A 17,158-nucleotide genomic window follows, 5' to 3' on the forward strand; every position below is an offset into this window, starting at 1 on the left:
CCCCTATCAAATATCGTCTATATCTTATCACGCTCTCATAAAGAACACAAAATTTTGTAAAGGAAAGTGAAGTTTAATAGTTACGGTGTATAATATAAGGACAGCTGTCTTGAAAAACTTGTTTCCATAGATTGCTTTCGGCTGGTGCCTCGGGTATTCAGTACTCGGAGCCAGTGACTCCAACACCGCAGCATCTTGCTTCGTTACAGCTTGCCATGCAGCCTGCAGGGGCATCAATCAATCAATCAATCAATCAATCAGTCAGTCAGTCAGTCAGTCAGTCAGTCGGTCGGTCGGTCGGTCGGTCGGTCGGTCGGTCGGTCGGTCGGTCGGTCGGTCGGTCGGTCGGTCGGTCGGTCGGTCGGTCGGTCGGTCGGTCGGTCGGTCGGTCGGTCGGTCGGTCGGTCGGTCGGTCGGTCGGTCGGTCGGTCGGTCGGTCGGTCGGTCGGTCGGTCGGTCAGATTGTCTACTTTAGATGCGACAACAGCGAACGCAACACCAAACTGAATATGAAGGTAGTTGTGTATTTCTACACTGGAAACGCTCCAGTGAATGAGCTGCAAGCCCTAATCTGTCTCTCCTTCCTCTATTTATGCTCAGCACTCTGGCGCACAAGGTAGTTTCTATGCGGAGCGACGCGGCCCGGATTATCGAGCTTTTCAGAGCAGGAATGTAGGTATCCATGCCCCAGGGAGATACGAAAGCAACGGAGGCGTTCATCGTCCTCAGCGATTAAAATTTAGCGCATGGTTCCAATTTCTTGTAAGAATTTCCGCAGATATCAAGAAAAGGGGCGCAGAAAAGCAGTTGTCAAGAAAAGGGCACAGAAAAGCAGTTGTCAAATTATTGGCATAACACTGACGCGTCCCAGAGCTGGCCTCCACGGAGTGCGAGAGGGGACTAGTTGCAGCGATCGTATCGTCCTCGAAATCAGGGAGAGAACGGGGAAAGAGCACATTAAACGAATGCGTGGTAAAATGAGCACGCCGAAATAATGCACGTTGCTGTACTCTCGTTACATTTACTCTCGCGTAGCCACCTCCCGCCATTTCCCAGAACGCTACCGCTGTTTCTCACAGTGCCGCTTTCACTGCGCAGTGTTTGTCACAGCGACCAGACTTCTCGAAGATTAACTCAGATGGGTAAGGTTGCAGGCCAGTTAGTAAGACGTAATAGGACCGAAGAACCTCAAAAAGCACAGGACTTAGTTGATTGTACCGCTTCGTTGCGTCTAGCTCCACTGTCCTTTGTTATTTGCTATTCTTCGAGGGGCCTATTATGTCAAATATTCTGAAAGCTTTGTCCTAAAGATCAGCCTAGACGAAGACAAGAGGCTCTTGTCGAAACGTTGGCAAGCATCTGAGGCATTCCCCTCCCTTGTTCCCTTCCTATGTATCAAGGCACCATCTACCTGCCCTCTCTCTACCATGCCTTCATTTGACTGCCGGTTAAAATAAAGGCTAAACCTACATCAATTTTGTATTTAGCGGTCATTTCTTTTTAGTGATTATCACATCCCTAAAATCAACGCCGCACGCTTAAATGGATGAACCCACACTGAGCATTCTCACTTTTTTTTTCGATGCAGGGAACGAGAAGTCGTCAGTGTGCCTGGAGGAGTCTGGAATCGCCAGAGACGGATCTCCAGATGCACCGAACGAGGCCTACAGACACCACCGGAAAATTCGCCGAGTAGAAGGTAAACACATTGGTGCAGCGCTAAAGTGAAGAAGGAACCTAACTCGTTCCTCACGAACCGATAACCAGAAGAAAGAGCAACTGTGCTCTGCCGACACACCTGTCCAAACGTTTCGTTTGAGATTAAACATTCATCCTAAAACGGTACGTCCAAACCAATGCATTCATAAGCCGATCAGCTCCTTCAGAGAGGCGACACGGCGTGGTCTGCGTTCCATGATTTTTAATACACCATTTCCCACGAAGTACGCCCCCTGCAAGAATCGTTGTAAGTTGCTTTTTCGCAACCTATAATTTAAAACCACTATTTTCGGGAGGTGGAACACAAAAAGAAACAGTCAAAGGGTTTCCAGGAAACAAAAGCCACTATTCTGAAGAGACATCATTCAGTATTAGAGGGGATAAAACAAAGTTGTGATCATAACATAGCCCCTAATCGATGGAGGAGAAATGTGAAAAATTCAGGGGGCACTTTGTTGGCCTAAAGTGTGGTTAGGCGAAAGCCTTAAGCGCAGTGTTACTGCTTGTGTCACTGATGTGTGGTTAAGATGTTAAGCTTCGCCTCTAAGAGTGGAACGCGACAGCATCTTGCAACGCTGCCAGGGATTCCACAGAACGCCATCTCCTGTTCAGTTTTTCACCTTGCTCGTCGGTAAATTGGTTTTTGAGGAAAGGGAATGTATCTGTCTCGCATACCTCGGTGGACACCTGAACCTCGCCGTAACATGAAGGGAGGAAGATGGGAGTGAACGAAGGCACCGTATTCACCAGACGCGCCTTTGTTCATTCCAAACCATCAAGCTGGCATGGCGGAGTGGTAGCGTGCTCGTCTCCCACTCCGGAGACCGGGGTTCGATTCCCGAGCTCGACCAGTTTCTTACTCGGTTTTATTTATTTATCCGACCTGACTAGAAAAGTTAATTAGGCCAATTAGGTAATTAAGCAATTAACTCAACTCATTCCCACTTGGAGCATCACTATAGGATCCCTGTAATTGGTTGCATGGTTACTAGGCAAAGTACAATTGGCCCCGTTTGAAATTCGCGCGCTGTGACGTCACGACCGTTTCGACTAATTGAAAAGCGTGACATTTCTGTCGACAGCTTCTGCTTAAAACGATGAGGCAGTAAAGGCTTCCGCCTTAAAACTGTGCACTACAATTTCAGTACTCATTAAAGAACCAAGGAGGGCCGTAACCAGATCTGAGGGCATTGCTGCGGTGCGACTTACAGCAAAGAAAGCTTTGTCTAACGAAAGTTTTTTTGTCTTTACGATTTAACACTTGTAGAGCTGCAGATTGTAGAGCTGCAGCTGCAGAACTGATAAATAAGAAGGATCGAAAGTTTAAGTGCATCCTCTGTGGAAAGAAGGGTTATTATTTACTGCAATAGTCACGTAGTCTATGCGTTTGTTCAAGTGATCAGGTATTTATGCGCGTGTTATGGGTGGCATTTAAATATGTCGTCAACAAAGCATGACACTTTTTCATTCCCTTCTCTGCCTGAGTTTCTTCCAAGGACAACATCCATAGAGACCGTTCTGTTCATACTATCGATTCGCGACGATCCTGACTTGAAAGCGGCCAAAAATTTCTTCGAACTACGAGCAGATCATATAAAGGTGGAGACTTCTTAATATGCTTGATGCTGACAGGAGGAGAGGACAACGAAGAGCAGCTTTCCAGAATGTTTTCCCCCGCCGTGGGTATGTGCCATTAAGCCTGAGGACATCATCATCATTATCATCGTTTTCGGAATGTCTCGCTTTAAGCGCTTTCAGTATATTACCACCCTGTGCAGCGATCCCTTGCTCTCTACCGTTGACTACCACCATCTCATCTACCCATGGAAGGATCCTGCATGTAAATCCCGGCAGTGTGAGGTAGCGATGAAGCTCATGCGGTGCAGAATCCCCCGCTTAAATTTTTACTTATGCAGATGTGGGTTCAGCTCCTCAAACCTTTTTGTGACTTGTGGAGACGTGGAAACATTGGAGCACTTGCTACTTTACTGCCGGAGGTTTGCACTTCAGAGAAGGATGTATCTAGAAATTCCAATTACTCGAATGGGACTCACTTTGTCGGTTCCGCTTCTTCTCTCCTTCGGTGGTAGCACCAGAGGTTTCGCATTGCATCAAGCTTGCGAATACCTCCACAATCACATAATTGCTTCCGGCAGATTCTGTTGCTAATGGTATTCAAATTTTCCGCATTGCAAAATCTCACCAATTTTTCTTGTATTCAATTCTCTACTCTTTTCGCCGCTTTATTTTCCATTTCATTTTTATTTTTCCTTAATTTTTTAAATCTATAATTCCATCTTTAATTCGTCTGAATTCTTACCCAAAGTTAAACCATTAGCTTGGCACCAATTTACCTTCTTTTGGCTCTCCTCGCTGAACACTGGCCTATCCTCCGTCGTGGGTATGTGCCATGCCACCAAGGCAACAGCAACAACAACAAAAACGTCCCGTCATACCGCGATGGATCTGGACCCACCTGGGCATCCGACTAGCCTGGCGGCTTGCTCTTCGAGTTCTTCGAGGAAGCGGTGCAGCCTTCCCAGCGACCCCGACAGCGAATAGACAATCCAGTACTTCAGCGAGGCCAGCAAGCTAATCTCTATCGCTCACCTACCCAGCTTTCTGGGTGGACAATTATGGGGCTCCTTGGTTCAGTCAGTGCTGCAGCTGTATGGGGCACATATCTTGGGATTTCTGCGGTATAGTTCACCCGTGCTTTCGACGAAACACATGCAAGACGAATTTGCGTGCCCTCTAGACTGTATAAAATCAGGCTCTTCGCACATGCCTGGGTTTCCCTCGCAGCGCATCAACAGTTCCAACCACTGCTATCGCCAAGGACTACCTACTTTCGTCTTATATAGCCATTTAAACCCTGCGGATCCACATAGGTTATTTAACAAGGATCCACAGCATCACTTTGTTCCAGTGGCGGTACAGAGACCATACGCAGCGTTTTCAAAGGTAATAGCAACCCACCAATCGTCCATCCTAACATAGTTCACCCAGTCAGCACGGCCTTCCTCTGCGCTGTGGTGTATGCAAGGGCTACGTGTGCGACATGCAATTCCGGGGATTGCGAGGAAACCGAACTTATCAATCGACGCCGGCCCTTAAGCATTTCACTCTCTACCTACTGCACGACGAATATAGTGACCGCATTCACGTATATACAGAGGGCTCGGTCTCACCTACTATAGTTTAGCTTGCGCTGTGGTCATTCCTGCGAGACAAGCCAGTATTAACCAGGGAATTTCGCATCGGACAACCTCCATCGGGTCAGGATTGGTGGCTCTTTGTGCGGCCGTGCAGTGCGTTGGTGCACAAATACCCCACAAATGCGCTGTGTTCCACGATTCAAAAGTTGGCCACAATGTCCCAATGCTGCTTGCGCCTTGATGCTCACGAGCAGCTCGTAGCGGAGGTAAAACATGTACAACACCAGACACTTGGAGAGGCTCATGACATCATCTTCCAGTGGCTACCAGGACACAGTGGCAACGTCGGAATCAACGCAGCTGACGCTGCAGCTCAGTGGGCTCACTACCGTGCCAATATTGTCCGGACACCACTCACAAGAGCCGACGCTGCAAGACATCTGCGAGTGCTTGGCCGAAATGAGATTTTAGCGTAATGGTCTACCCGTGCAAACTCGGCATGCCGTCTGCACCGCCTCGACCCTTTACTTCAAACCAATCTACCGACCGGCCTCTCCCGCTGCGATGATACGCTGTTGTCTCGCCTGTGGCTGGGAGTGGCCTTCACAAATGCCTAATACCGCTTAATCGCAATGACAGACTGTCCTGCGTGTGAGAACTGCGGGTGCGACGAGACAATTGAGCACCTACTTTGAGTGGCTCCGGTTTGAAGGTGAACGTGCCTTCCGGCTGAAGCGCTCCGCCGCTTAGATCCTCGTCCCCTTACAGGAGCCAAAATTCCAAGTCCTTGAACTAACCTTCATCGCTGAGGACAGCTGTGAAGGAGCTTTTCAGGTCCCGAAGGAATCAGGACTGATTTCAAAGTTTGAAACTTTCAGTGTGTGCCCTGTGTACCTGTTAGTAAAGGCCAACGGACACGTGAAAAAGTGACCTCCCTTTCCACTCTCCACTTTCTTTCTGTCCCTTCGTTTCCCTTCCCACGTGTAGGGTAGCATACTCGGCATCGGCTAGTTAAACTCCTTGCCTCTCCGTTTATTTCTCTATATCTCTCTCTTTGATGCTGACAGGACCGAAACATCCATTCAGATAAACCGAAATTTTGAGTTAACTGAGTTCGAGTTAATAAGATTCTCCTCCATTGCTTTTCCCACGATTCACACGAACAAACACGATCATGAGACATAGTCACTCCAGTAACCAATAGTGTAGATTATTATTTTATAGGCCCACTGTTTATTCCAAAAAAAGCTACTAAGTCTTGACCATGAAGCTCCATCAGCAGCGATCGCCATGTTGAGGTACTTAGTGTGACGTCATCTGAAGCACTCAGCAGCGTCGTCTGCAGTGCCAGCTCCAAGCCGGCCATGCAGACTGTAGGAACAATGCTTGCGCTTTCAGCAGTATGTGCGGACTTGCGTAGAAGCTATCACGACTTATACCTAACCACTCGCGAAGTTCATAAAAAGAGCTCACGGGAGTGTTTGTAAGGATCGGTCCCTTAGGGGCTGATCCAAACATACCTCCTGTGCCTTCTGAATAAATGTTTTCACCACCACCACCACCGTGCAACACAGGTCTCATTCTTGCTCTGCATTCAATTCGAGATAGAGTCCATAATCGATAATGACGACGAGAGCAGCACGAGTGAGACATACTGAAGGCCGCATCGACGGCGACACATCGGGGGTATGCTGAGCACCGCCTACTGGCCGCGAAGAATGCATGTGACACCCTTCTACTCAACACCCACACATTTCACGAGGCATTATACGCATTCGCAAACACGGCTAGCTTTGAACACAGTGAAATTTTCTGTTGTGTAATGCTGCACAGTGCAATCCCGCTAAGACGTACTATAGTACGTGCACTATACAGCATTGCACTATGCAGCATTACATGGCGTAATCATTGCTCTGCCAGAGACGCTACCAGACCTAAGCAGCTACAGGGCCCGGGAGCATAGCCAGCGTCCTGAGCATTTTTGCAAACAACCGTATGTGCAGCAAGAAGTTGTGCTAGTTATTAATCTTTTCGAAATTTAAAACCTGTCAGACGTTCGCATCCTTGAATTGCACGCGCATTTGATGGACGCCCTGGAGGAAGCCTGTGCAATAACCTCAATGACCTGCATAAACCTCTTCAATCATCGTCAGCAGTAGCAGCATAACTATACTCACTGCACGGAAAAGGCTTCTCCAATATCTCTACAATTAACCGTGTAATAAGCCAGCTGCGGCCGCCTTATACGCGGAAACTTCCTATTGTCGTCCGGCCACCTGACTTTCTGTCGCCCCCTACTACGCTTGCCTTCTCTTGGAATCCAGTTCGTTACCCTTAATGACCATTTGTGACCTTCCTTTGCATTACATTTCCTGCCCACGCCCATTTTTTCTTGATTTTGACTGCAAGATGATTAACTCGCGTTTTTCACGTACCCACTCACCCGCTTCAGGTCTCTTAAAGTTACACGTATCATTTTCCGTTCCATAGCTACCTGCGCTGTCCTCAATTTGAGTGAACCACTTCAATAACTATACTCAAATATTACTGCATGGTCATTTATGCGTCCAGGTTCCACCGAAACACGGACTGCCATGCGTGTCGTACTACACCTGCATGCGATAGCTTGTTTTAAACTATTCTAAAGGCGCGTTTATAGTCCGACGTGGTCGGCGCGCGGGCAAGCGTCGCTCGCGGTCAGCCACGCTACGCTGGTTTCGCTACGCCAGACAAAATTCGAACCCCTCTATACTTCGGCGCTGGGCGCCGCCGGCGGCACTCTTCGGAGCATGCGCAGAACGATCGCAGAACCGCGCGCCAATTTCCGACCCGCGGGCCGTCTGCATTCCGTTCGCGCCTTTTTCTTCGGCGGCTCATCCGTTTCGCTCCATCCACGGCATCGCGGCTACTACTAACCATGGCTGGGATGTTATCTGCGCGACAGAAGCTTGCTCTCGCGTTATTAGTACGCCGCCTGCGGCGAAAGCGCAGGCGCTCGATGTATGTGCGAGAGATTTTCTCTGAGCGGAAAAGCACAGGCGAGTACCACCAGCTTGTTCAAGAACTGCGGCAGAAGGACCCAGAGTACCATAGCAAGTACTTCAGGTAACCAGACCGCACAAAGGGTGCGTTTTATTCTTGAGTAGATTTTAGCTCGCTGTGAAGTATGTGAGCAGCTTTTTATTTCTATAAAAATGCACGAAGGAAAATGGAGCCCTGTTTTATGCTTTAGGGCCGAATGCTTTCACACTATGTGATGCTGTTTGGCCCATTTTAAAAATATGGCTGTACTGTATGTAACCTGTCGAAATGGGATTTGGTGTTGCTTTGAACATGCTTAGTGCATGCTTGAAAGCCGTTATGTACAACGACCTCCCGCGCAGGATGACCAAGGCCTCGTTTGATAAACTCCTGAGCCTTGTCCATGACCGCATCCTCCATCCGCCGAACCACAAGAACCCGATCAGCCCAGGAGAAAGGCTGGCAGTCACGTTGCGGTAAATATTTTGGCTTTTAGTTGTGTTCAATAGTCTATTTACCGAGATCCACTTGTTTTTATCTGTCATAATGCTCTACCTACGAGGTTATCGTGTGTTTATCGCTGTGAATAGTATTTCCTAGATCTCCAGATGAAAGTAAGCACATAACGTCCTGATAAGGTTTAGAAAATTTTTATTCTTTTGATCTCTGTTGTTTTTATGCAGTGAAATAGCAGGGAAAACAATTCTGTGTCGTCTGACCACTTCTCGCGCTTGTCTTTCCAAACGCACATTTTCTTTCCACCTGCATACCGCGCATTTCATTCTTTTCCGTGAAAAAACAGCACGTCACAAATGACTTAACGCTTGAACATAGCTGAAGACAGCTGCGTCGTCACCCCCTCCAGCTTAATTGAATATTAACACTCCTTTTCAACTGAGTGACACTTTACGTGCGTGCTACCCGAGTCCCAATTCTGTTTCTGGGAACGAACAGCACTGTTGCATTATAATTCAATTTTCATGTTTGTACCCGTCCCAGGTTTCTGGCAACCGGCGGCTCTATGATCGGCATTACTATGAGCTATCGCATGCATGTAAGCACGGTCTCCAGCATTCTGAAAGAGACTCTGCCTGCCATTTGGGACTGCCTTTCCCCAATTGTGCTGCGACAGCCGACCTCAGAAGAATGGCAGCTCATCAGAGAGGGGTTCGACACCAAATGGAACTTTCCCAATTGTGTAGGGTGCATAGATGGCAAACACTTCGCTATTACGTGCCCTGATGAGAGTGGTTCGGAGTATTATAACTACAAGGGTTTTTACTCGTTACTGATGCTGCCGGTCGCAGACGCAAATTACCGCTTCACACTGGTTGATATTGGTGCCAAGGGCCGACTCTCTGATGGCTCTTTCTTTCGAGAAAGCCCCATCAGAAAGAGCTTTGAGGACAACACACTTAACTTGCCTTCGGGGCATAACGGGTGGCCACTGTGCATCGTGGGAGATGTAGCATTTCCCCTGCAGCCTTACTTAATGTGCCCTTACCCCGGCAGGCAACTTAATGACACAAAACGGGTGTTCAACTACAGGCTGTCAAGGGCACGTCGTTGCGTTGAGAACACATTTGGAATTTTGGTTTCACGTTGGCGCTGCTTCCTAGGAGCCGTTAGTGGTGATGTGGAGTTGTTAACGGACATGGTTAGCGCGGCGATGTGCCTGCACAATTTTCTGCTGTCGGACAATGCCTATTGCCCTAATGATTATGGTGACAGGGTCAGTGGTGACAGAGTCCAAGAAGGCGGCTGGAGGCAGAACATAGCACACATAAACCATCAGGGTACTCGCAATGGCAGCCGCTCAGCTTCAGATGCCATGAGAATTCGAGACTCCATTGCAGAGTACTTCATGTCCCCAAGGGGTTCCTTGCCATGGCAACTGAGGGTAGTCAGGCGATGCTAATGCACAGCACGAAGTTGTTGCCTCTCTGTCTGTAAACTGCGTTCTTTTCCATGTAAAACAAGCAAAAGTCACACGCCAGCTCAAAATGGGAAACTTTATTTAGCAATCTCGTGATCATTCAGTTCAGTAGTTGTACATGGATTGCACTAATGACATGCCACACGTGTGTTGCAACGGTTCTTGTAACATTTGTGTTTCTGCTTTTTGTACACGCATACCACATAAAGTTGTGTGCTTGTTTTATACACCTTATTATTGAACTGTTTTCGTGTTTAACGTTTCATTTGAACACATCAAGGCATGTAGGATTGATTATGTTGCGGAAGATGTTTGATATATAAATCAACATGCCATGTGAATAAATATATGGTGGAAGTTCAGCAGTGGCCCTCTTTTTCTTCTTGTTTCCAATCAGTATAAGTCTCGAAGCATGAGATCACTTGCAAGAGTATAAAGACATGCTATTTGGTCTCAGTGATTCGAAAACATTTTTTCAGTGAAAAATTAGAGAGGGTGTAGGAAAGAGACACACCCAGGACAAACACAGGACACGGCATTTCTGCTTCGTGTGTCCCTTTCCTACATCCTACCTAATTTTGCACTGAAAAAAATGCTTTCAAGTTACCATCACATCACAGACAGCTTGCATTGCAAAAAAATAAAGTGGTGAAAGAGGCAGGAGACTACTAACCGCATTGAAACTTCCAATAATTACAATGAAACAGTTCAACAGTCTAATAACAAATATATCACAGCTATGCAGCTGACTAAAACAATAGGAACATGAACACAATGATATCAAAAAACTGCATTGCATGACAGGAAATGCAAAAAAAATGAACTGAAATGCACTTGAGGTTATCTAAAGAAACAAAGCGCAGATATCTTTGCTGTTACCTACGCTTCAAAAGGTATATGTTAAAATTAAGCATCACACTGGTCAACATCTGCTATGAGTTCCATTATTTTCACTTTCAAGCGAGAGGCAGAAGAAAGAAGATGTAATTGTCCTAACCGAGGTTAATCTAGACGCAACACAACAAAACATTTACAGCCTTGTTGGTTACTCTCATTACACTTGGTGTCGAGAAAACAGAAAAGGAGGAGGTGTGATCGTGTTTGTTAATGATACCTGGCTGTCATACGAAATTCAGGTATCCATAGACAACGCAGAAATGGTTGTTGTTTCTCTTAACAAATTGAATGTAACTTACACTGTGTGTGCAATATACAGACCACCCAGCAAGAACACCACTTTATTCCTGGAAGAACTTAGCTCACTAGTAAAAACATATATGAACGAGAAGCATTTTATTTTAGCCGGAGATCTAAATATAGATATAATGCAAGAGTCAAAGAGGGTAGTCAGGGACTATCTTGATCTACTGGCAGAGTTTGGCTTAGCTAACCTTATTAATAAATGTACTAGAGAGGAATTTTTAGGTTCCAAGATAACGACATCGTGCATCGACCATATAGTTGTTCGCATGGCAGACAAACACTGCTCTTCAGGAGTAATTAAGCTGAAACTCGCAGATCACTACTTTGTGGCACTAGTAACCATGACAGAAACTTCCAACTACGAAGGTAGTGCGAACATAAGACCTATAGCTAGGAAAATTTTAGACGACAGGAGTGTAGACAATGCAATTCAGCAAACAAACTGGGATGCGATGTTATCTCTGGATCACATGACTTTGTATAATACATTTCTTGCAAAGTTGCACCTAATATACTCGACATCATACAAATCTGTCAAAATTAAACAAAGAAAACCAGACAACCACTGGATAACGCAGGAAATTATGGAGTTGTGTTACTTAAAGGATAAAGCCTGGCAAAACTGTAGGAAGGACCCTGAAAACACTGCACTTAGACAGCAATTTCGCACATTGCGAAATCTTGTAACAGCCAAAACGCGACTGGCTAAAAGAAGATACCTATCCCAGCAGTTTGCACTGAACAAGAACGACGGAAAAAAGACATGGAAATTAGCAAACAGTTTAATGGGCCGGGTCAAACAGTCTACGATTGAGGAGACGATCGAAAAAAACTTTCCGAAGGAAGAAACACAGTCATTGTGTGAACTGTTTAACGACACATTCATTCACGCAACAGATAAGCTGCGCGTCGCTCATGGAACAAAACGTCTAGAATACAAGCCAATACTTACATGCGCACAAACAGCGTACCTTCCCGAGTTAACAGAGACTGAGTTGTGGAACATCATACGTAGAATGAAGATGTTCAAGCCGCCAGGTTTTGATAAGATCCGTGTGCGCGATCTGTACTGCAACTTTAACATATTAAAAGGTGTGATCCTCAAAATACTAAACGGCATATTAGAAACCGGAATAATGCCCAGACAATTGAAAATATCGATAGTGAGGCCTGTGTATAAAAGCGGAAAAAGAAATGACTGCGCAAACTACAGACCGATTTCTATTATATCTGCTATTGCGCATATTTTGGAAAAACACGTGGGATTAGTTATGCAGTCTTTTTGCGAGAAGTTTTCTTTAAATAACCCGGCACAATACGGCTTTACAAAGGACCGGAACACAACTACGCTCTTAGAAGAATTCTCGGATTACGTTAACACCGCCATTGAAAACAATCATCTTACATTAGCACTATTTTTAGACCTATCGAAAGCCTTTGACACTATTGATCACGCATTAATGTTGCAAAAGTTAGAAAACATGGGTTTCCGGGGACGATTTCATCAATTCTTTCAGGGCTATTTCACAGACAGAGCACAGTGCGTTAGAATTGATGATAAATACAGTGAATTTAGGGCGATCAAATTTGGTGTTCCACAAGGAAGTACACTGGGCCCATTACTATTCAATATGTACGTCTCTGAACTCGGTTTTTTGAAATTAACGTTGAGAATCTTTCAGTATGCAGACGACACAGCACTAGCACTAGAATTCACTGATCTTCATTTTGCAAGCAAAAGCTTTCAGCAGGATATATGCAAGGTAATAGACTGGCTTGCTCAAAACTCAATTTATTTAAACCAGCAAAAAACGAAACTTCTCTGTTTTAGAAACCCGCACAAGCGAGTACTCCTAAATGAGTCACTTTTTTTACATGGCTCGCATTGTGATTCGTGCACATGTAATGTCATACCATTTGAACCTTCAGTAAAATATCTCGGAATAATATTTGATGAGCATATGGCATGGACTAATCATGTGCAGTATATATGTAACAGGCTTAGAGCCGTGTCCGCGATGATGTACAACCTCAGAGGTAAGACTTCGATGCACTTAAGGCGCGTCATATTCAAGGCACTAGCTGAATCTATTATAACCTACGGCATTACATTATATGGCACCTGCTCTGATCACAAAATGGGATCCATAAATCGCATAATTAAAAGAATTGTAAACAGTATAACTTATGGTACTATGCTGCAGGAGGTTGATAAGGAGGAAAAATACAGTATACTAGGTGTACTGGAAATGCGGGAACTATTTTATTACACAGTGCTCACACGTCATTACTTTACAAATGCTTTCAAAATACCCGTCAAGAAAAACGCTGCCTTAAGAAAGACAGAAGCTTATATTAAGCCGCGCTGCTTCACGCATTATGGGAAAAAGATACGGAGATATTACGTGCCACAGGTATTCAATACACTTGGTGAAGAATTTTACAATTTCAAAACAAAACGTAAAATGACTAAAGCAATAAGAAAATGGTGCATATCCTTGCAGATAAATCACTGATGGCCTCTTACATGTTATAATCTACTTTCTCTGTTTTTGCTATAATCTACTTTCCCTTTTGCTTCAGATTTTAGAGTTGTTTAGATATTTTTAGATTTGTTCAGTTGTTTAGATGGCTCATTTCAAGTTGTGATGACGTCTGTTCATGTTTGTTTTCGTTTTTCTCGAGTTGCATTCCTATTTGCTCAATATGCATACATAATTTTTGTATAATATGCATGCATTAGTGTTCTCAAATTTATTGTTTTGTGCATAATTTTTTGTACAGATTCGGTGATTCACTGTACTGCCTGAACAACCAACAAGCACGCTGTGCTTAGGTTGGACGGGAAAACTCATGTACTAAATGAAAATGAATAAATTTGATTTGATTTGATTTGATTTGATTTGAGGCAATTCTCGCTGGCATCCTGTCAAGGCTCATAGCAATGGACTGCCCAAAAGCCTCATTTTCTGTGCTGTGCTTGCCCAGCTGTGAAAGGAGCTGCTGCTCGAAAGTGTCACAACCCCTTCCTTTCCTTGGCCGTTTTGAGGGCGGCTCGCTCAATGTGATGTCTTCCTGACTGGCAGGTTGACCAGGACTTGATGCCAAGGGCTCCAGGTCTTCATCAATATTGGCGATGGGCGACGGTGCTGACGAATTACCTTGAATTGCGTTAAAAATTTCTTCTGCTGTTGAGGCGCTGTCATCACCTCTTGGCAGGGCACCTGAGCCCACGTTGCAGGTAGTCCTGAAAAAACAGTTTTGACTCCAGTTAGTTCAGTCTTGTCGTTTCACTTTTTTATTTTACTGCAAAAAGAGCTCCAGTGTCTTGTCGAGTGGAAAAGCATTACACACAGGGAAGACGAAAGTAAGACAAACATATGAGGTTTGACTTCAACTGATGTTTGAAATTCAGTTGAAATTCAGGACCCATGTGTTTGTCTTGCCTTCGTATTCGTGCCGGTGAGTAGCGCTGTTCCAGTAAGCAAAATACTAAACCAACTGCTCCAATTGTCCCCGTTAGTATTAGTGTCACAAAGTGTTGTCCTCAAACTACCGTGAGCAACGCCTTTACCTTCCAGAAGCAGGAGCCACCTCCCCGACCCATGTCCTAGGCAGGAGGCTGCCCACAGACCCTATGCAACCCTCGACCCGCCCTCAGCACAAACAGCGAAGACACAGGCCGAACAACCAAGCAACGAAAAACCAATGCACATGCCGCGTTAGCCTAAAACAAAGTTTACGCGAGTTCCAAGAATGCATCTGAGCAAAACCCATGAAACCAAACATGCAAAAACACACAACACCGAAGCAGAATCCGAAGCTCGAGGATTCACAATTTTCGCAACAGATGTCTGACCGTCCGGCAAGTTCATTTGATAGCATCTTTGGTATTACTCTAGCTTTTCAAAGCTGGCCAAAATTTTATCTGATTTTATTACGGATTGAGTCCTCTCATTTCTGAGCCGCATAAAAGCTGCGAAACGTTCCGAAAAGACCAGCAATTGTCCACACGCTTCTCCAGGGTCTTCCCCTGAAGCTATGCTGTTAAACGTAATACAGCGCAATAGTTCATACTCAGTTACATGCAACAAAACAAAAAGCAAAAAAGGTACTAAATGCTCCCACAAAGACGGTGAAAGTCACAGTAAAAAAGCATAAATTAACGAAGGAGGCTCAGTGAACAACATGTGCGTGAACGTAGCACACAATTCATGCAGTACAACTAGCACATTTCATGCTCGTAACTGCACGTACCTCGAGCCGCGAAAACAGGCATTCCAAAACAGAGAGAAAACAACTCACTTTCTTGTACGACCACAATTCTTGTAAAAGTTCATCGCATCGGCAAACTCCCACGTCTGCCTCGCAACGTAGGCGCTGCCGCTCCTTGTTGCGAGCTCGATTGCTTTGAGTTCACGGGTAAAGCGATCTCGCAGCTTTTTCCACAACTTGTGGCACTCTGCAACTACAAACAGGAACAAGGGACAAAAAAATAGGTCAAACATTACGGCGCAACCAGCAAGTGGGATTGGGATGCTTCGGCCGACAACCGTACAAATGAAGCCGAACGCAGCAGTCGCTAAACACCTCACCTGTGGAGAGACCACTGCGTTGCCGTATCTCTTCCCACGCGTTCTCTTTGCGCGGTAGGTCCCTGAAATCGAGTCGCTTGGTATCATACACACAGGGGTGCTGTTCTATTGCTTCAATGAACCTCTCCACCACGCTATCCGACTCAAGTTCGACGTTTGAGCCGCTGGCGCCACTCATGCTGCCCGCAAAGACATCCGCCATGTTTGTCTGCGCGATGCATTTTGGGTCGACGCAGTCGGCGGCGCCGGCGCGCGAATGGAGCAGAAGCCAAATCTGCGCCGGGCTCGTTGGGGCGCGCTGGCAGCCGCCGGTTACGTCGGCGCTGCAGTGCGTCGGACTATAGACCAGATTTTTTTACCCTCGCACGCAGGCTGCGGGCGCGCTCCTACTCTCGACACCAGTCGCCATCTGTCGGCGCGCGCGGCCCGAGGGACTGCGGGTCGCGCCGGCGCCGCGCGTAGAACGCATGTTTACGTGTTCGCTTCGGTCGTTGTTGTGCTCCATCAGCTAACGTATGAGGGTGTGTGCTGTGCGTCACTACTCGCATTTTCCCTCTTCCAGACAGTACTGCCGTTATCTTGTGCGCAGTTACTCGTTAACGTGACATTCGAGGATAGTCGACCAGGTAGTGTACGGACTGGAAACCGGCACTTCTAAGCAGATTTCTGCGCTGTCATGTCGTTTGTTGTCGCCTTTTACGTGCGATATCTTCTATGATACTTTTATGCATCAGATTGTAGATCTATTGATTTGACTCAGTGGAGTAATAACTGGATAGGCGAGCTGCAGACTGAAGGTTGTCCCGACGGAGCGCGTGTTTTCGATCACCAGTACGTGTTCGGCATCCTTGCGCTGAGCTTGCTCTTGTTCCCATTAAACACATTTCATGCACAGGATTGTAAGCACGACCGCTACCGATTTCAGCTGCTTTTTCCGCACGCATGTCAGAGGGATCTGGGGGGTAAAGGTATATCTATAATATCTTTCTGCTGTTGGTATACCTACACTAGTTTGGTTTGGTTTATTAATGTTTTACGTCCCAAAGCGACTCAGGCTATGAGGGACGCCGTAGTGAAGGGCTCCGGAAATTTCGACCACCTGGGGTTCTTTAACGTGCACTGACATCGCACAGTACACGGGCCTCTAGAATTTCCCCTCCATCGAAATTCGGCCGCCCCGGCCGGGATCGAACCCGCGTCTTTTGGGCCAGAGCCGATAGCCGTAACCACTGAGCCACCGCAGCGGTGCGGTATCTACCTTATTCATAGGAAAATACTATGCGCGATTTCATTACATTTTCCACACTTGGTCAAACAGCTGCGCAACGCTCTCACACGCGGCGAGAGCTCCTGAATAAAATAACGCGACTTCGGACCTCAGAATTAGTGAAAGCTCGATTAGCTGCTCATATCTATTCAAGCTTTGATAAATTAAGCGAAAGTACGTTTTTATGCACCAGGTTGCATAAATCATGACAAAATTTGTTTTCTGTTGGCACTGCGACTCAGTTGAGCTCACAGCGGTA

The 17,158-nt window shown here is 46.1% G+C and overlaps 2 protein-coding genes across 2 annotated transcripts in view; one reads left to right on the plus strand and one right to left on the minus strand.

The window, feature by feature from the left end:
- LOC149358075 (uncharacterized) overlaps nucleotides 1-17,158 on the plus strand; it is a 42,455-nt gene that overhangs the window by 14,296 nt on the left and 11,001 nt on the right. Inside the window, exon 4 of the mRNA XM_089576723.1 lies at nucleotides 1,589-1,699. Within this exon, the coding sequence (XP_089432849.1) occupies nucleotides 1,589-1,699 (111 nt within the window). The remainder of the gene's footprint in view (nucleotides 1-1,588; nucleotides 1,700-17,158) is intronic.
- On the minus strand, nucleotides 10,741-15,834 carry LOC149358076 (uncharacterized). Its single transcript, XM_089585041.1, has 3 exons — nucleotides 15,343-15,834; nucleotides 13,949-14,284; nucleotides 10,741-10,804 (listed from the first exon to the last, which is right to left on the minus strand). Exons 1-3 carry the CDS (start codon nucleotides 15,717-15,719, stop codon nucleotides 10,741-10,743), a joined length of 777 nt encoding a protein of 258 aa, XP_089441167.1. The 5' UTR covers nucleotides 15,720-15,834.

This window comes from Amblyomma mixtum, chromosome 3, assembly GCF_055824585.1.
Source record: "Amblyomma mixtum isolate Tamu chromosome 3, ASM5582458v1, whole genome shotgun sequence".
NCBI classification, from domain to species: Eukaryota; Metazoa; Arthropoda; class Arachnida; order Ixodida; family Ixodidae; genus Amblyomma; species Amblyomma mixtum.